The 19,919-nt window shown below is 42.6% G+C and overlaps 1 protein-coding gene across 1 annotated transcript in view; it reads left to right on the top strand.

Annotated features, from left to right (window-relative positions):
* The window catches only part of ARHGEF12 (Rho guanine nucleotide exchange factor 12), a 151,763-nt gene extending 134,200 nt beyond the window's left edge, over nt 1-17,563 (top strand). The window contains exons 34-42 of the mRNA XM_060179899.1: nt 277-444; nt 2,855-2,942; nt 3,422-3,508; nt 3,651-3,730; nt 4,023-4,256; nt 9,790-10,257; nt 11,295-11,611; nt 12,920-12,989; nt 13,530-17,563. Coding sequence (XP_060035882.1) covers nt 277-444; nt 2,855-2,942; nt 3,422-3,508; nt 3,651-3,730; nt 4,023-4,256; nt 9,790-10,257; nt 11,295-11,611; nt 12,920-12,989; nt 13,530-13,540 — 1,523 coding nt within the window. The 3' untranslated portion in view covers nt 13,541-17,563. The remainder of the gene's footprint in view (nt 1-276; nt 445-2,854; nt 2,943-3,421; nt 3,509-3,650; nt 3,731-4,022; nt 4,257-9,789; nt 10,258-11,294; nt 11,612-12,919; nt 12,990-13,529) is intronic.
* The last annotated feature ends 2,356 nt before the right edge of the window (nt 17,564-19,919 follow it).

Below are 19,919 nucleotides of genomic sequence, written 5' to 3'. Positions count from 1 at the left end.
AGGTTTAGCAGGAATACATTGCTCTGTAGAATTTTTTTTTTTAAGATTTTATTTTTATTTACTAATGAGAAAGATAGGAGAAGAGAAAGAAAGAACCAGACATTTACTCTGGTACATGTGCTGCTGGGAATTGAACTTAGAACCTCATACTTGAGAGTCTAATGCCTAATACTCACTGTGCCGTCTCCCAGACCACAGTTTCTCAGTAGAGTTGTTGTAAAGCTTATAGAATATCTGTTTCTGTGTTGCTCACCTTTCTTATATTTTAATTTCTAGACCTCTACACACTGCTACTGGAAGACATCCTTGTACTGTTACAAAAGCAGGATGACAGACTTGTGTTAAGATGTCACAGTAAGATTCTGGCATCTACAGCTGATAGCAAACACACATTTAGCCCTGTCATCAAATTGAATACTGTGCTGGTTCGACAAGTGGCAACAGGCAAGTCTCTCTGCTGAATGAACTTCCAGGTTCATTGTAAAGTCGCATAAGATACATGTATTAAGTTTAAGTAGCAATTGGTATAAACTTTTGTTCCTTTTAAATTTATACAAATCAGATGAAATTTATTTATTTGGAAAGTTCTGGGTTGTCAGAAAGTCACGCATCATGATTTTTCTGACAGCCTAATAAATGAAGAGTTTATGCCCTGGGCCTGGACATGGTGAGCGCCGTAGAGCACAGCCTCCGCCATGTGCAAGGACTTCATCCTCTGCTCCCCACCTGCATCCCCAGGGGCACCTTCACAAGCAGTGTAGCAATGCTACAGGCTCTCTCTCCTCTTTTCTCCCTCGTTATCTCTCCCTCCCCTCTAAATTTCTCTGTCTCTATACAGTGAAATAAATATTCCTTAAAGGTCTACAAAAAGAAAATTTCTTTATTAAAGAGTTTATGCCCCCAAATTATTTAAGATGCCTAGATTCTCAGTAATTTCCTGCATTCTTTTTTTTTTTTTTCTTCTGGGGCGTGGGGGGGTGTCTTATACTTTTATACTTTGACCGTTAGTCCATGTTCAAACCATTAGTAGGTTACAGTGAGCACATTGAATTGGGAAGTAATCCCAATAAAAAAAACATTTTTAGGGGGTTGCACAGCAGGCTAAGTGCACATGACTCGAAGCACAAGGTCTGGTGTAAGGATCCCAGTTCGAGCCCCGGCTCCCCACCTGCAGGGGGGCTCGCTTCACAAGTGGTGAAGCAGGTCTGTAGGTATCTATCTTTCTGTCCCCCTCTCTGTCTTTCCCTTCTCTCTTGATTTCTCTCTGTGCTATCCAACAACAACAACAGCAATAACAACAACAATAATAACAATAAACAACAAGGGCAACAAAAAGGGAAAAAAAGCCTCCAGGAGCTGTGGATTCGTAGTGCAGGCACTGAGTCCCAGTGATAACCCTGGAGGCAAAAAAAAAAAAAAAAAAGGAAAGGAAAAAGCCATTTTTTATCTCCAGGCTACACCACTCAAAACTGTAGAGGTGTGTAGCAAGGATTTTGTGATATCAATTTAAGTGATATATTAGCTGTATTAGCGATGAAGTCCCTTTTTTAAAAAAAAAACATTTTATTGGGTGCTTAATAGTTCACAGTATAGTTGTTGACACAAAGGCAAAATTTGTCATCTCCCCATGATAGGTGTCTACAAAAACATTCATCCCAACTTAAGATCCTTTCCCACAGTCATGTACCAGGACCCCAAATCCCAAGCCCCCTGTCCCCCAGAATTCTTTGCTTTGGTGCAATATACCAAGAAATTTCTTTTAAAACCTTTTTGTTCCTTAAAGGCCTCTTTAGTACCCACTGAACATTACGAATAGCTTAGAAAATAGGCAATTCAAAATATGTTCAAAAGAATCACAGTGTTTACTTTGGAGATTTAGATACATTGGCACTTTCTCATTTCATTTTTTTTTAAACTTTTATTTATTTATTTTTAACTCGAGCACTGTTGAGCTCTGTCTTATGGTGGTGCGGGGGATTGAACTTAGGACTTGGGAGCCTCAGGAATGAGAGTCTGTTCGCATAACCATTATGCTGTCTACCCTCCGCCTGACACTGTCATTTCTTTCTTTTTAAAATTTTATTATTATTATTTTTTAATATTTTTATTTATTCCCTTTTGTTGCCCTTGTTGTTTTATTGTTATAGTTATATTGTTGTTGTTGTTGGATAGGAGAGAAATGGAGAGAGGAGGGGAAGATGGGGAGAGAAAAATAGACACCTGCACACCTGCTTCACCGCTTTTGAAGTGACTCTCCTGTAGGTGGGGAGTCGGGGGCTTGAACCGGGATCCTTATGCTGGTCCTTGTGCTTTGCGCCACTTGCACTTAACCCACTGCGCTACCGCCTGACTCCCCACTTTCTCATTTCTTATAAATGACTGTAGACTCAGTACTAGTTTGTATAATCTTTGTTTTAATGAAATAAGAGTATAACAAGTTACATAAATTTTAAATGTATAACTTGATTAATTTTTTTAAATTCTTTTAAAATAATTTTTGTTGTCTTTATTGGCTAGAGACAGCCAGAAATTGAGAGGAAGGAGGGGGAGAGAAACAGAAAAACACCTGCAGCTCTGCTTCTCTACTTGCAAAGCCTTCTCCCTGAAGATGGGGACCAGGGGCTCAGACCTAGGTCCTTTAACATTGTAACATGTTCGCTCAACGTAACATGTTCGCTCAACCCGGTGCACTGCCACCTGGCCTCTCAAACTTTTTTTAATGGAACAGATGTTTACAAATTGAGCCCATGTAGTCTTTATCTAGGTTAAGATAAAGGAGTTCCAGATCACCAAAGCCATGCTTTATAGCCATTGAAGGTTATGTTCATTTTAACGTTTGCCTTGTATTTTCCAGACAACAAAGCTTTGTTTGTCATCTCCATGTCAGACAACGGAGCCCAGATTTATGAACTGGTGGCCCAAACAGTTTCTGAAAAGACTGTGTATGTATTAGAATATAGTGGTCTTGCTTTACTTTTTCTACTAAACTGGGTATAATTGTGTATAAACTTAAGCCCATTTTTGTAAAGGACTTTGAAAATCAAAAAGTATATGAAATCAATCATTTCTTCTGCATTCAGTTGGAGAGATATTCTTCTAAAACCTTGCCCCTGTTTATATTGATGCTCCTTATTCTGTTTCTGTTTTATTGCAATTATCTTAAGAAGTTTTTCTCAAAAGTACTAAGTGACTTTTAAATAGAAAGTATATCTGTACTGGTAGGTTGTTCTTTTATATAGTCTCTCCTTCTTGGTATGTTGTCAAAATAGAGATATTCTTTGACAAATGTAGAGTTTTCTTGTTGGTAGCTTGGCTTAGGGTCTGGAATATGTATATTTTGTTCTACTTTTGCTTTCTGAGTAGACTTAACGGGTGTTTCCCTTTCTGTTTATATTTTGAATGGTTTTCAAACTCCCCGCAGCTGGCAGGACCTCATATGCCAGATGGCCGCGTCCGTGAAGGAGCAGTCCACAAAGCCGATTCCACTGCCACAGTCGTCGCCCTGCGAGTGAGTGTGTCTCTGTTGTAGTGGGGCCGATTTTGTGGTTTGGGTCAGGAAATGAATGGGGAGTTCTCACATTTTGTTTCAGTGATATCCGGTACCTTATGAGCTGAAAGATTCTTCTCCCCACCCCCTTTTTTGCCCTTAGAGGAGACCATGATGAAGAAGCGCCTCCAAAATTAAAAGTGGAGCATCACGGCATTTCAGTCTCTGGTATGCAGTCTTCAGGTAAACCGATCTGCTGCGTCCACCTGGAAGGATGTAGTCTATATAGCATTTAGTAAAACGCAAAGAAAATTGAACTCCTTGACTTAAGCAGGCTTATGGCATCAGCAACTTAACGAATTTGCTTATGAGTCTCCTGTGAGCCCTTCTATCACTGCTCTAAGTGCTACACATCTTCCTTAGCAGATAGTCAGTCTCTAGATCATGTGATTACTTCTTTCCAAGTCTTTCCTGAAAGCTTCATTTTAAATGTTCTATTTATGATATATTCTACTCTTTCTATTACACTGAACAGACAGAGATTTGGGATTAGAGTCTTCCTTAATATCATCAAAACCTCAGTCTCATTTACTGGTCACCTCTGGGAAATCAGAGGTAGACGATCTCTTTGTGGCTGAGCAACAGTTTGCAAAGGAGCAGCACGCAGATGGGACTCTGAAGGAAGCTGGAATGAATTATCAGATCACAACCCCAGATCCACACTTGCCTGTCTCAGAGGAACGGTGGGCTTTGGATGCACTAAGGAATTGTAAGTTTTATTCATAAGTTAATACATTAACTTGTATAATATATAAGTTATTATAATATACCATGATAGCCATGTAGGACAAATCCAAAGAATCATAAACTTGGAATTTTCAAGAATTTTGTTGGGAAGATGAACCCTCCCCAAATTGATCAGTTTAGTTATATCAAATTAATCTTGTTCTAGTGACCCCGAGAGAGAGGTAGTTATTGCCTGGGAACATGGGTAAGAGTCATTGGCATGTGACAATATAGAGGTCATTCCTCCTGGGTTGATGGCGGGAGCAGAAGCACTGAGGCAGAAAAATCGTAGGGTATTCATAGAGCAGTGAGAACCCCAGTGGCAGACAGGGGTCCTGGCTGATAGAGTTGGAAAGCTAGAAGATGTTCTGTTGAGCTCAGCATTTGTGAGCCTTGAATATTGTGAGTACTCTGTGCTCATAAGATGGCATACCACAGTGAGCTGAAGACTTTTTCAAAGTATCTATTCTTGTCTCTTTACTTAGAGAGATAGTATTCTCCACTACGGCCTAGCCTTACCAGACGTGCACACACGTATACTCAGGAGAGGGCAAGGAGATTGGTTCCTGGCCCTCTGTAAGCAGCAGCCCCTGCCCTTCAGCCTGATTAAGAAACACTTAGAAATAGCATGTCACGTCTTTCAGGTGTATCAGAGTGGGAAGGCCAAGAACAAGGACTGCAGCTGTCAAGAGCCATTGGAAGTTTGCAAGCTTGGTTATGACTAATGAAAAAAGACTGATCTGGCTGGGAGTTAGGAAAGGATTGGACGGGGAAAAGGTTTGGAGTGGTGCAGTTGCTACTAAGCTATTATAGTAATCTAGGCTTGAGGCTTTAAAAGGCTTTGCACAAGAATGGCGTCAGAGGAATAAACATGAAATGAGGACTCAGAATGATCTACTTACTTTCACATAAAGACAAAGCAAAGGGAATGCTTATAGGTAGTTGCAGCTTTTCTTTTATTGTTCTTTTTTTTTTTTTTTTTCCTCCAGGGTTATTGCTGGGCTCAGTGCCTGCACCATGAATCCACCGCTCCTGAGGCCATTTTTTTTCCCCTTTTGTTGCCCTTGTTGTTGTAGCCTTGCTGTGGTCATTATTATTGCCATTGTTGATGTTGTTCGTTGTTGGATAGGACAGAGAGAAATGGAGAGAGGAGGGGAAGACAGAGAGGGGGAGAGAAAGACAGACACCTGCAGACCTGCTTCACCACCTGTGAAGCGACTCCCCTGCAGGTGGGGAGCCGGGGCTCGAACTGGTATCCCTACGCCGGTCCCTGCGCTTTGCGCCACATGTGCTTAACCCACTGCGCCACCGCCCGACCCCCTCTTTTATTGTTCTAACTAGAGCACTGTTCAGCTCTGGCTGCTGGGGATGCTGGGGATGAAACCTGTGTATTGCCCTGCACTGTCTCCCTGGCCCCTCAGTCTCAGTATTTGTGCCAGGAAAGGAGCACCTCTGCTCACCCTACACTTTATTTCCCCCCTTTCTTTACCAGAGATTTTTGAATTCAGTCTTGACGTGTGTTGAGGTTACGATAATGAGTGGCAAGCCATTGTTTATGGCAGCAGTGAGCTCGAAATTGGATTGGATTTGTTCTTATTGGAGGAACTGGTTTATAAGATTCTGGAGGTCTCAGCTGTACAGCATTATAACTCAAGATCTGTACAGACTGCATTGTGGCCACCTCCCAAATAGCCAGACTAGCTTTCATTCTACACTTCTTCTTCTTTCCCCAATGAATGGGTACTCACGGGATGCATTGGATCGACCTTCCCGTGGTGCATCCCGTGAGTACCCATTCATTGGGGAAACTGACGATCCTTCCTAGCCGACTGAATCCACATGGATCCCAGTCACTTTCAAAGCCAGCAACAAACAGCTCCTGACAGCTTTCAACCTGACGCTGTTGACTGGCTACGGAAGAAGGGCAAACGCTAGAAGAATTCTACACTATGCACTTGACCCTCCTCTGTACTTCTTTTTCTTATGCCCACTTCTACCTTCCCTTCTGGTACCCACTACTTTGTTATCTTCTTCCTCTCCCTCCCTCCCTCCCGACCCCTCCCCTCCTACCTCTTTTCCTTCTCCCTTCCCTACTTCCTCCCCAGCCCCATCCTCATCCTTTTTCTCCTCCTCTCCCTTTATATATTTAAATATAACTAGCATGAGAAGACAGAGAAGGGAGACGAAGGAGGAGGAGGAGAAGAAGAAGAAAGAGAGAAGACAGAGACAGAGAGAGAGAATTAGAGCACCGTTCTGGTACTTGTGATGCCAGGGATCATCCACAGGACTTCATGACCCCCCAAGTCCAGTGCTCTGGCCACTGCGCAGCCTCCAGGCCTGCTGCCACCACTTTGTTCTTACAGTCTGAGAGTTTTCTTTCGTTGTTCGTTTGTTTTGTTCTTTTATCTTCCACATGAGTGAAATCATTTGACCTGGCCCTGCCCTAGTAGGGCAACCACAAAAAGAATTCAAAAACCAGTAAGCCTAGGAACTTTTTCTCATAGCAACATTAAGTGCTAATTTTTCAGTTGACGATTTTGTATGGCCCTCCAATGATACTATGAGTATCTAAATGGCCCCTTGCAGAAAAATGGTCCCCCACTCCTGCCATAGAGGTGTGTTTTTTTGATCTAATTTAATAAACTTAAGACCCTCAGTACCCTCATAATACCCTCAGGGTCCCTCCATTGTTGTCACAAGTAGCAGAGGTCACCTGTTTCTATTACTGAGTAGCATTTCATTGTGCACACAGACCACATCTTCTTTATCCGTTCACCCATCATTTAGGATGGGTAGCATTCAGGCTATTTTCAAATCTTGATTATTATAAATAGTGCTGTAATGAATATAGGGGTACATACAGCTTTTCAAAGTCAAATTTTTGTTTTCTTCGCATAAATTCCCGGAAGTGAGATTGCTGGATCATATGGTATTTCTGTTTGGGAATCTTTGTATTGGTTTCTATAGTGACCATGAGTTTACATTCCAACCAATAAGATTCCCTTTTCTCTACTCTTTCACCAACTCACTGGTCCTCTTCCTCCTCCTTTTTAAATCTTTTTTAAAATGGCCATTCTCAAAGATCTCACCTCTTTGTGAGTTTGATTTTCATGCCACTAATACTAAGGGATGAAGACTGTTAGAAGCTAGATTCTTTTTTTTTTTTTTTTAATTTTGTGGAACTTTTTTTTTTCTTTTTTTTTCTCTTTTTTAAAAAATTTTTTATTTAAGAAAGGATTAATGAACAAAAACATAAGGTAGGAGGGGTACAACTCCACACAATTCCCACCACCCAATCCCCATAACCCACCCCCTCCCCTGATAGCTTTCCCATTCTCTATCCCTCTGGGAGCATGGACCCAGGGTCATTGTGGGTTGCAGAAGGTGGAAGGTCTGGCTTCTGTAATTGCTTCCCCGCTGAACATGGGCGTTGACTGGTCGGTCCATACTCCCAGTCTGCCTCTCTCTTTCCCTAGTAGGGTGGGTCTCTCGGGAAGCTGAGCTCCAGGACACATTGGTGGGGTCTTCAATCCAGGGAAGCCTGGCCAGCATCCTGGTGGCATCTGGAACCGTTTCCAGAAGAAGTGATCAAAGAACACGCTGTTAGCGGCTTCTCAGTCCGCCATCTTCCCCTCCCTCTCAGAAGCTGGATTCTTAAGACTGGTACTTGGAGAGAGACTAGACAGGGAGATAGAATTGAGTGTCAAAAGTTGTAAGAAATTCATAACATCTCTCAAGAAGTAAATGTAAGGGTTAGGGCATGTGTGAGGCTCCAGAGGTCATGTTTTGTTTTGTTACTAAGAGTTTGTAGAAAATGGGGGGGGGGGTCAAAAGACAAATACCTGTAGCACTCTTTTCCCCCTTTTGTTGCCCGTGTTTATCATTGTTGTTGTTATTGTTGTTATTGCTGTCATTGTTGTTGGACAGGACAGAGAGAAATCACGAGGGGAGGGGAAGACAGAGGGGGAGAGAAATACAGACATCTGCAGACCTGCTTCACCACCTGTGAAGCGACTCCCCTGCAGGTGGGGAGCCAGGATCTCAAACCAGGATCCTGATGCCGGTCCGTACACTTTCCACCATATGCACTTAACCCACTGTACCACCGCCCGGCTCCACCTGTAGCACTTTCTAAGCTTCGCCCCTGCAAAGTGGTGACTGGGGGCTTGAACTTGAGCTCTGTGAATTGTAATATGCACACTCAACCGGTGTGTCACTGCCTACCCCCAGGGCCCTATGCTTGATCCCCGACACCATCATAAACCACAACTGAGCACTGTTTTGGAGGGAGGGACACGGATTCTAGCCAATGTGGGCACATTTACCTGAAGAAACACAAGGCAGAAAAAAGCCAGAGCTAAAAGCAGGGAACTGGTTATGATCTTTAAAATTCAACTTATTTTGGAGCTTACTGAGTTATTATTTACAGTAATTTCTGTTGGCTGGACTAACCAGTAACCTTCTGATCATGTAAATGACCTCACAACATACCGTTTCAAATTGAATTGGTTCTTTTCAACAACTTATGGAAAAGCCTTGTCAAGCTATCATGAAAAACAAACCCTGAACAGACTCTCATGCCTGAGGCTCCCAGGTCCCAGGCTCAGTCCCTTGCACCACCGCAAGCCAGAGTTAAGCATTACTTTGGTAAAAAAAAAAAAAAAAAAGAAAAAAGAAAAAAAGAAAAAGAAAGAGATAAAAGCAACAGCAAAAAATTAAAGGTTTCAGTATGAATAATATATGTTCTGTGAAAAAATATTTTGTGGATGGCCGGGCTGTAAAACATATGTGTTACAATGCACAAGCACCTGGATTCAAGTCTCTGGTCCCCATGTGCAAGGTGGAAAGCTTCATGAGTGGTGAAGTAGTATTGAAGGTGTCTGTCTCTCTCCTTTTCTATTTCCCTGTTCCCTCTCAACTTTTCTGTATTTATGTATGAGTAAGTAAATAAGATATTTAAAAAATGTTTGTGTATATAGTGTTTGCTTCTGGAAAAGATAACTTTGAAGATAGTTGTTGTCATTGTCATTTCTCTTAACCCAGAAGTAGGTACCTGGACATTATTTTTGTGGTATGAAGACAGAATAGAGGCAGGCAACATTGCTGTTGCTTTCACTTCATTTCATTTATCTATTAATTTTTTTATTTTACTTTATTTTACCAGAGCACTGTTCATTTTTGGCTTATGGTGGTGCGGGGGATTGAACCTGTGACCTGGGAGCCTCAGTCATGAGAGTCTCTTTGCATAACCATTATGCTGTCTCCCCTAGCTTTATCATTGTGCTTCTTTAGCAGCTCTAGTTGGGAGGTCTCTCTAGTAAAATACTCACTTAGATCATTTCAAGTTTGGTTTGTTTAGTAAAATTCTTTAAATAGTGCTTTATTTTATGTTAAAGACAAAATTAGAAGTTAATCTATTTTTTACTGCTACTTAATAAGTACTGATGATTCTGATTTACGTCTACTGTCTGAGGTTGCAATTGTGAATATATTTCCCCCCTTACTGAATTTTTCAGTGGGTTTGTTGAAGCAGTTGCTGGTACAACAGCTGGGCTTGACTGAGAAGTGTGCTCAGGAGGACTGGCCGCATTTCGCAGGACACAGGACAGCCTCTCCAGCAGCTCAGGCAGATGGTGGAACCCAGAACTCTGAAAATGTTAAGACCTGTCATCCTGGGGAAGGACCGGTGCCCTTCAGAACTGGAACTGATGACCCCACTTGTTACAGTCCACGGACTTCAACTGAATCTTCTGCTCCAGCGGATTTGGTGGCACTGGCATTCCAAGAAAGCCAGGGGAGTAACAATTTACTAATGGACCATGTGATCACGGCCCCAGAGGTGCCTCCTGCAGAGCCAGAAGGGGGTCTTGATGAGAGTGGAGAGCACTTTTTTGATGCCCGTGAAGCACACGGTGATGATAACCCATCAGAAGGTGATGGAGCAGCTAAAAAAGTAGAGAAAGATGTTAATTTACGCATCTCAGGCAAGTGCCAGTTTCAGTTTTGGTTTTTATCTTTGCTGTCTCTAACTAATGGTTCTCTGTGTTGAGATGGACATTGTCTGTTTATAGGCTTTCCTTATGTATATAATTGCAGTTGTGGAGTCCGCTCTGTGCTAGGCCGCATTATAATTGCTGGGGGATACTACAGTGAATAAAACATAGACCCATTTTATTTTATTTTGTTTTAACTTTTTGCTGCTAGACTTATTGCAGGGGCTCGGTGCCTGCATAATGACTCCACCTCTCCAGGTGGCCATTTGTTATTTTATTTTTTAATTTGATAAGACAGAAATTGAGGGGCGGGCAGGGGGAAATAGACACCTGCCGCGCTGTTTCACCACTCATGAAGCTTCCCCCTGCAGGTGGAGACTGGGGGGTTTGAGCCTGGGTTCTTGCTCACGGTAATGCACATTCTACCAGGTATGCCACCACCTGGCCCTGAAGTTCACTTTTCTTGCCAAGCTGAAATACTACTAAGGGAAAATGTTAATGTTAAATATGTAGAGAAATACGACAAACCATAAGGAGGAGAAATAAGTCAGAACAAGGGTCTTGGGGACAGAGAAGGGGACGAGGGAAAAGGGCCTCTGATGAGGTAGTACTTGAGTATCTGGAGGCAGGTGCTCCCTTGAGGTAAGCCTAGCAACAGGTGGGCTGCAAGGCTGGAATGAGTTTTACTGGCTGAGGACTAGAGGGTGAGGAGAAAGTGGCAGGAGATGATAAGGCAAGAGAGGGAACTAGGCAAGACCATCTAAAGACATTGCAGTCTTCTGCTTTTTAACTTCTGCTATACATGCTAGCCAATACACAATTGTTCAGAAAGCTCACCAAGTTTAACCAGAAGTGAGAAAATTCTGATGGACTCTCGACATTAAGCCTGGGAATATGGAAATTGAATGCTTTTCCCTTCTTCAGCGTCTTTTAAGTTGTCATCCTCTCACCCCATCTCGTTTCATCTCCTTTCATTTTGCGATGATGACAGTACGGAGCTCATCACCCTGTTGTGTCTTCATCAATAGGAAACTATTTGATCCTTGATGGCTATGAAACAGTGCAGGAGAGCTCCACAGACGAGGAGGTTGCTTCCTCGGTTCCCCCACAGTCCACGACAGGCATCTCCTCCATGGACTCTACCCACCAGCACCAGCATTCTCCTCGGAATGCTCATTCCGATGGGGCTGTTTCACCGTTCACCCCAGAATTCCTGGTCCAGCAGCGTTGGGGAGCTATGGAGGACTCCTGCTTTGAGATCCAGAGTCCTTCCTCTTGTGCAGATTCACAAAGCCAGATCTTGGAGTACATTCATAAGATAGAGGCTGACCTTGAACACTTAAAGGTAACTCAGACTTCAATATCCTTAGGACTCCATTAGCAGAAACACAGCAGAGAGGAAGGAGAGAATGATTGAAAGGCCTGTGTCAGTAAGCATACTCAGGTTCTGGTGTTGTATGTTGTATCTTCTACCATCACCCGTGTGGAGGCCTGGATGCAGCCCCGTGATCACCATTGTTTATCTGGTTACAAATCCCAAGATCAGAAAAAGTTATAGCATTCTCAGCCGCATGTCTGTATTGGCTTCTAAGTCTAAGAACATAACTGTATTGGGGGACTAGCTGCTGTTTACGAGCAGGTAAGGCAGGAAGGTGAGACCAGTGGGTTTGTGGAGTTGTGAAGCTGGGCTGGCAAATAACTAGTTAACTACTGGTTAGGCTGGTAGTTTCCCTGCTGCTCTGATAGGTGGGAAGTGGCTCCAGTGGCCTTCATAATGTAACAATCCAGATAGTAATGGGAGTTTTGTAAGTTGGTCATTAAAGTTATCCTTGCTCTAGGCACTGCTTCAAAGTTAACATGACATTTCTAGAAAAAGGACCCCATGTTAAAGTTGGTCATCATGGACATGGAAGCTAGAAATTAAACATGTTTTCATGACACCATTCAGCTGAGGACTACAGCGTGAGAGTAGAATGTATTCATAGCCTTTTTAACTAGAGACTGGTTTCCCGGATTCCCTCCCAAGTGTTAAGCGTTCCCCTTCATGCAGTGACATGCCATGTGATCCTGTGCCTGATGAAGTGAGGTCTCTCTGAAAGGCCTTTCTGGGGGTGGGGGAGGGGGGTGGGGAGAGTTAGTTTACAGGAGGGACCATCTTCCTGGTGACCCTTTGGGATGAGAGAGTCTTCTTTACCCATTACTCTCTCTCTGCTTTCATTTTAATGGGAAATTTTTAAGTTATTTATTCAAAGGGGAAACATAAAAGAATAATATCCTTTGTTTACCCATTAACATTTTTTATGACCAAATATCTTTATTACTAATAGCTGACAAGCATAGAGTAGGAGACCATTGCCATAGAGAAAATATCTTTCATCCTCATAGTGGTTGTTCAAGAGCTCACAGTACGTACCTTTAATTGCTACAACATATCTTCAAATATTTCATCACTTTGGACAGCTGCATTTTCTGCTTCCATTCTTTGCACTGTCATTGTCATACATACTACTATGCATGCACTAACAAAAGTTTAAGGCTATTCATGTTGAGATTTAGAAGCATCTATCTATATTTTGTAAAGAAATTCTCTCCTAGTTTCAAAGAAAAAAATGTATATTGTTCAAATGCAGCCCCTGTGGGTTTTATTTTACAGAAGGTGGAGGAAAGTTACACCATTCTTTGCCAAAGGCTGGCTGGCTCAGCCCTCACAGTCAAGCACTCAGGTATGTGCCTTGAGAGTCATCCTGCTGGAACAGCACATTGAATGAGATGATTTATTATTCTTTAAAGTGGAAACCTTCTGCGATTCTATTTCCTCTCGGTCTTGAAAACACTACTTGTTTCCAAACATCATATATCCAGTTGAGGCTGTTGTCTGCTGACACTGCTCTTCCTTGTCTGAGAGGAACTGCAGTTGTCTCTTGCCCTGCTCCCCTCACTTCTCTGCTTGTCAGTACCTCTGCAGAAGCAGAAGGCAGGCAGGTGGGAAGCCTGGTAAATGCTGGGTCCCACATGAAGTCTTCTGCTGCTGTGAGGCTCTCATGGAGAGAGGTTCAGTCCTCTTCACATCCGGCTGTATTTTGTGTCTCTTCCCACAGCGACCACAGATGGATCTGTGCAACAGTTTGTACTCAATTTGCTTATTTGCTTTCAGATGACACTTCTGAGCCAGAAACAAACAAGCAGGCCCCCACATATCCTCAGTAATGTTTCCCGTGTGCCTTCTCCTGAAACTGACCTCTACATATCTTTGTTCTTCTCAGATAAAAGTTAGAGCTGAGAATCCTGGAGGTGACTGAAGGTTGTTGGATTGTGAGCATCGACTTGGTAGCACCACATCCTGGCTCCAGCGTGGACGCAGAGAGAGTGTGTGACAGAGGATCTGCCTGTGAACCCCCTGGGGTCAGCCATGTCCTGGGGCAGCCTGAACGGGACTAGTTCTTCACAGTCTGGCAGCTGCACTAGTCTGTCAGTGAGGGGACGGACAGCTGCTGCTCTCTCACTCTGCTCTCCTCACTATTGGAAATGTATTTTGATTCTGAACAAAAACCAAATGTATAGAGCTTTGGGTGTAGGATATGAAATTTTACTTAGACTTAAGAAAAAGAGAAAATCAGATGTATTTATTTGACTTCATTCCTTATTTGAAAGCACATTTTAATTTTTTGTCATGTTTTGTTTTAATTAAGTAGAGGGAGTTTTAGCCCTTTGTATTTAGTGCACCCAAGGACCAGCTGCTCCCGAAGCAAAGAGGTCAGGCTGTGGGGTGTTAGGGGGTTGGCAGCAAGGTGGAGAAGAGGAGGTGGGAGGGGGAAGAGCGTCTTGCCTGCACCGGACTACTTACTCTATCCAGGAGGCTGCTGCTCAGAGGGCCACACAAAGGTGGAGTCTGCGCCTGGCTCTTGAGTGCAGAGGATGTGAGCTGTATGCTCCCCGGGTGTGTGGACAGGTAGGCTTTCTCACACCAGAGGCAGCACCTCGCTCTTCTCACCCGCAATTAACAGGAATCCTCACTGTACTAAATAACAGGCACTTGAAAATGGGTGTGTTTTCTTCTGTTGCCTTCTTTTCTGTTGAGGGCTGGGACTTGGGAGGGAGAGGAAAGCAAACTTTATTTTCTTGACTATAAATTTGTTATTCTTGGTATTGTTTCATTTTTATAAGTATACATTAGACTTTGGCACTTGTGTTAAATTATCCCTGCAGATTGAGCAGGAAGCAAAAAAAAAAAAAAACTAGAAAAAATAAAACAAGCAAATGGAGATGCTTCAGATGGTGGCAGGGGTGGGAGTTGCTGAGGAAGGGTGGGATGGGAGCGGGTAAAAGAGTTCAGGAAGGTTCTCTAACCGAATCACTACTGAGTTGAACAATGGCTGCCGTCAGCCCCAGGTACTGCTGATTATAAGGCCAGTAAAATTTTAGTACCTGGAAGTTTGACTCTGATTTTTGCACTGATGGTGCCAAAGGACTCTTGGAGTTCAAAGGAAAGCCAAGAGTGGAGTGGAGTGGAGAGAAATGTGGAGATGACAGAGTTGCTCCAACCAGCTCCAGAAGTACTTCCTCTGACTTCACTGACTGCTGGAGCCTCTTCCACACTGGTGCATGGCTGACCTTAAACGTTGCAGACCAGAACGTACACTGGATACTGCAGGCAAGGTGTTGGTAACTGCCTGCTCTGGAATGAATAGTAGTATTGGCAGCACCCTACAGAGGATAAATGTTTCAGAACTAGAACTTGAGAACTCCCCCAATTATGTCTACTTTCCATGGGTTTTCTTTATGCAACAGGTATATATTTTTAAGTATCTTTGCCAACTTAAATAATTTGTCAAATTTTAAATTTTTGTTAGTATTCAAAGAGTTCACCCATTGCTTATCTTAGAATAAGTAGTGCCCTCTGAATTCTGTGGGTAGTCAGGTCATATATATATATATGGCATTTATGTCCTCCCATCACAATAATAAGGATTCCCAACAACTTCTGTAAGCACCACTATAACTTAGCAAGCTCAACTATATCCAGATATCTGCCTCTTCAAAACTGATTGTATGTGGACCATTGGACCTCACCTATAAATTAGAATTTTATTTTGAGTCATAGACCAAGTATAAATTAAATCAGCATGGGATTAAAAGTCTTTAAAGCAGAAACTAATATATAAGTGAAGCTTGGAACTTGAACTTTCTGTGTCTCTCAAGGGAAACCAAATGGTTACACTGTGCTGCTGGAAATGATGTAGTCGCCCCGACTGGAAGGGTTACACACCTGTAGCCACTTGACACTAATGCCGTCAGCGGGCAGTAGCCAGGAGAAAGGTAAATAGAAACAGAACTTTCATCTGAACTCCAGACACTACAGGGTAATTACATAATTCTCTAGCACTCGATTAGAAAGCTTTGTCAGTTAGCAGTTTTGGTTTCTCTCCTAGTTTTCTCGGCCAGTAGCTTGTCCCTGGCAACTGTTTGCTTTTCTTTTCCTGTAGTTTAACCTCTCCTTGGAAATAATAGCAGGGCTAACTGGAAAAAATAATGTGGCCACAGCTCTAGTAATTCCAGATAAATTCATATTTAGCTTTCCAAAAAAGAACCCCTCGAAATAAAATCTAATTCTGGAAAGATTGAGGCCCACATTTTTACCTCCATTGCTGCGGCTTAACTGCTGTGGGCTGACTTGTTCAGATGGGAAAAGACACTGACCACAACACTGAAGCTTCCCCCAGACACCAACCTGAGTCCCACATGACAGTTTTGCTGGCCTGAGTATTATTTTGAAGCTAACCTGCCTGCCGTCTTCCCTTTTCCTTCCTAGTCTTGAGTTTTCCCCTCTTCTATTTCATTGTGGCCATCATAACGGCATCAACTTTACCTTGGCCTTCGTTTCAGCATGACGGAATCAGATAGCAATTCTGTCCCTGTATGATGCTGCTTACCATCAAAGCCCTTTCCTCAGAGTGATGTGACTAGGGGCCAGAATCTATTTCCGTGTGGAAGGACCCTAGGACAGTGGGTAAAAATCCCCCTTGCCAGAGCAGGGGAGCTGGGTTTTAGTTATTCAAGTGGCCTGTGGTGGCCCTGTCTGTGCGACACTCTGTGTGCTCCTGTGGGCCTAGTGGCTCCTTTGCTGTTAAGTGGCAAGTTACGTTTGAAGTGGCTCCTTCCATTTCACAGAACAGAATTAACGGAGGCAAATCAGCAAGCCCCCAAAGTGCTATAATTTAAAAATCATGATTCCTGCCCTGGAAGCCATATGTTTTGCATAGTTATATCAGTTACCTTGGACTATGTGAGTTAACCTTTAGAACCTGCACTGTCACTATTATGCTGCACTGCACAGGAGGTATATTTCATAAGCTTTTGACTTTTCCACCAACAAACTTGTGATGGCTATTAAAAAGATGATTCCCCTTTAAAAAATGCTTTGTATTTTTGGAGGTGAGAACTAGTTAGATAATACAAGAGAAAAGCCCATTTTGCCATATTTTTAGATGGTATTAACTTACATACTTTTATTTTGGTTTATTACAGGGAGCCTCTGTATTTCAAACTGGGAGCTCCCTTCTCTGAAGGTGGCATATATGATACCATCCTGAGCTAGTAGGGCTGTGGTCAGTATCTTTTTCCCAATGGCACGGGGGGCACCATTGAAAACTGTGCAAAGGATCTCAACACAAAATTAACAGGACCTTCCTCTGTTTTATTATCTTTGTTTTGAAAATTGTGTTTTTCCCCTCTGACTTGTTCACCCCTTTACAGAGTGATCTGCAAAATTGTTCTTTCCTCAAGCAAAAGTTCCTTTTACCTTGTTTCATATGCTTTCCCCATTGGTACTGATGGCTTGGAAAATAAATTGGTTGAAAAAGTAAATAAACCTTCTAGAAGGAAGCCCTGTCCACCATTTCCAGGTGCCAACTGCTACGCAGATGTTCCACAAAAATGATAACTGTAATGTGCACACTGTTGGTTATTTTTAATGAGCCTCTCTTCCTACTAGACCTTTTTATTTTCTTGTTCACCATACAATCATGTACTCTTTAACAGAAATTACTTTTAAAGAAAATCTGGAACTATCTTTAAAAAAAACTTTATTAATAATGTATTTTTACTGATCACACTTTGAAATGCCTAAAAGACTTTATTGTTCTAATTATCCAGATGTACCTTTGTAAAATAGCTCTTTTATGAATTAGCTGATAAGGCTGTTTCTGGAACAAAATATTGGTTATCTAAAACCTTTCTGTTTTCTGGGGTCTGGGAAAATAGAAGATGAGAGTTCAAATATTAAATATACTTAAAGGAATCGAGTATGTGACTTTTTATTTGTATCCTTGCCGGCTTGTCTTACACAACTTACACTCAGCTACCGAGAAGACCTTAGTTATTCACTAGTGATTGTCAAACAGCTTCCTGTTTCCGACTAGCCAGGTGGTTTCCAAAATGTGTCAGTTTCCATGGTCGCTAGGACTCACCCATCTGGGTCGTCTTTATTGAGACGTAATGCCCATGCCACACAATGCATGTCAAGTGTTCATTAATTTTGTTCCTAACGTTTAAAGATTGTTCCGTATGTATTAAAGAATTTGTCATTGTTAAGTATGCAATCAGTGGGATTAGTGAGGCAGCCTTTATGGCTCTTGAAGAGAGCTGTCTCGGTGCTGAATGAAAACACGATGCTCTCCTTACCACCCACAGCACCAGTGCTGCACTCCTGAAGTGTCCCCTCCGTGCTTTGTCAGGGCCCATTTCAAGAGAAGGCTCTATGGGTTTGGGCTGTTTTAATTACTGGCTTTGACACAATTGTAATTTGACTTCTTCTTGTCCTTTCATGGGGTACATTTGACTGGTATAGTAACAGAAGTGTTTTATGAATTCTGAAAAACTTTTTTTCCTTTATAAATAAGGGTACTCAGATATACTTTGTGGAAATTAACCTGTTTAAGTTTTGTTTACAAACATCAAACTGGTGGAACAGATAAATACTCATACCATTCCCACTTGCTCCTAGATGGCCATCTAGGGATGGAGAAAGCAAAGCTCTTCTTTCCCTGTGAACAGAACAGTCGCTTCTACCTTATTGCTGTCCTTTTCCAAGCTAAACAGCGAGTTCATCAAAGATGGAGTGCCAGCTTGCAAGATAAGTAGATCCGTCCCGGTGAAATGCTTGCTGTTGAATTAAACTTGACATCTTCCTGTTACGACAGATACCATAGCACATAACAGATAAACACTTCGGGGTGGGTATTTCTCCCCACCCCCCTCCTTTTTTCCTGGAGTACCAAGTACAATTTCATACCTAACTGAAACACTCCCTCAGTTTTAGCTGTTGGAAAGTAGTTTTGCCACCTATTACTGTAACACTGTTCCCTGACCATCAGTAGAGGCTTTGGTTTGAAGTCATGGAAGGCAGGTGTATCAGATAGTTTTTTTTTCTCCTCATTTTTTCACTAGGATATTTTTTGAACTACCCGCAGTAGTTCCCTGTAGGTGGGGAGCTAGGGGCTCGAACCGGGATCCTTACGCCGGTCTTTGTGCTTCGTGCCATGTGCTGGCGATGAAGATGCTGCTTGGTAGATTTTGTTTAAAAATTAGAGAACTATCAATATAGAGGATTTTTAAAAAACACTATTATTTATTTCTGGTAGGGAGAGAAATACCTGCAGCACCGGTGTCCTGCTTGTGATGCTTCCCCTGTACAAGTGGGGACCAGGGGCTTGAACTGAGGTCCTATGTATGGTGACATGTACACTCTACTGGGTGAGCTAGCTCTTAGCCCCCAGAGAACTTTTCCCCTTTTAAAAAATATATTAATTATTGGATAAAGACAAATTGAGAAGGTGAGGTCGAGAGAGACACCCGTAGCCCTGCTTCACCCCTTGTGAAGCTTTCTCCCTGCAGGTGGGGACCAGAGGCTTGAACCTGACTGCCCGACCCTTCCCAGAGAACTTTTTCTCTCATTATTTTAAATGCTGAGCGAAAATAGCATGATACAGTGCAGTGGTTTCAGGAACACTTTATACTTACAAAAACTATTGATGTATCTGGTAGAGCGTATAGTGCTCAGTGAGCCCAGATCAAGCCCCCTGTCCCCACCTGTAGGGGAGAAGCTCCGCAGATGGTGAGGGAGTCTCTTTGTCTCTCCCTCTCCATTTCTCTCTTGTCTCTTTGACTTTTATAAAATGAATAGTAATAAATGGAGTTTATATTCACATGAGTTACCACATTTTTATGCAAAGTTAGAATGTTTTCCACAATATAAACACTTGGTTTCATTAGAGACTGGGTTGTCTAATCTCTAATGTCTGGCCTAATAGAAGATTCTCATATTCTGTCTCCATGCAGTCTGGTGACGGGTCTGTCTGTAGTAAGCTTGGGGGGGGGGGGTTATGGAAGGAGAGCTGTCCCTCCTGGCTCAGAGGGGCCTCTGAGTGTTGGCTGGGAGAGACTGATAGTTCTTATCACCAATCTGGCTCATGTTTTAAGGGATTTATGAAACTTAAAGAATTCACAAGAGTTGAGTGCCCAGAATGGGATCTAGCTGGATCCATCTCTTAGCAAACAACTGTGCCATCAGAAAACCTGGCCCAGTCAGCAAGAAAGACTCACAGAGGACCTGGAGGCTTTCACGCAGGGAAATATTTATAAGCACCTCGTAAGAG

Source organism: Erinaceus europaeus, chromosome 20 (genome assembly GCF_950295315.1).
Source record: "Erinaceus europaeus chromosome 20, mEriEur2.1, whole genome shotgun sequence".
NCBI classification, from domain to species: domain Eukaryota; kingdom Metazoa; phylum Chordata; class Mammalia; order Eulipotyphla; family Erinaceidae; genus Erinaceus; species Erinaceus europaeus.
This window is presented reverse-complemented; position numbering and strand designations above follow the sequence as displayed.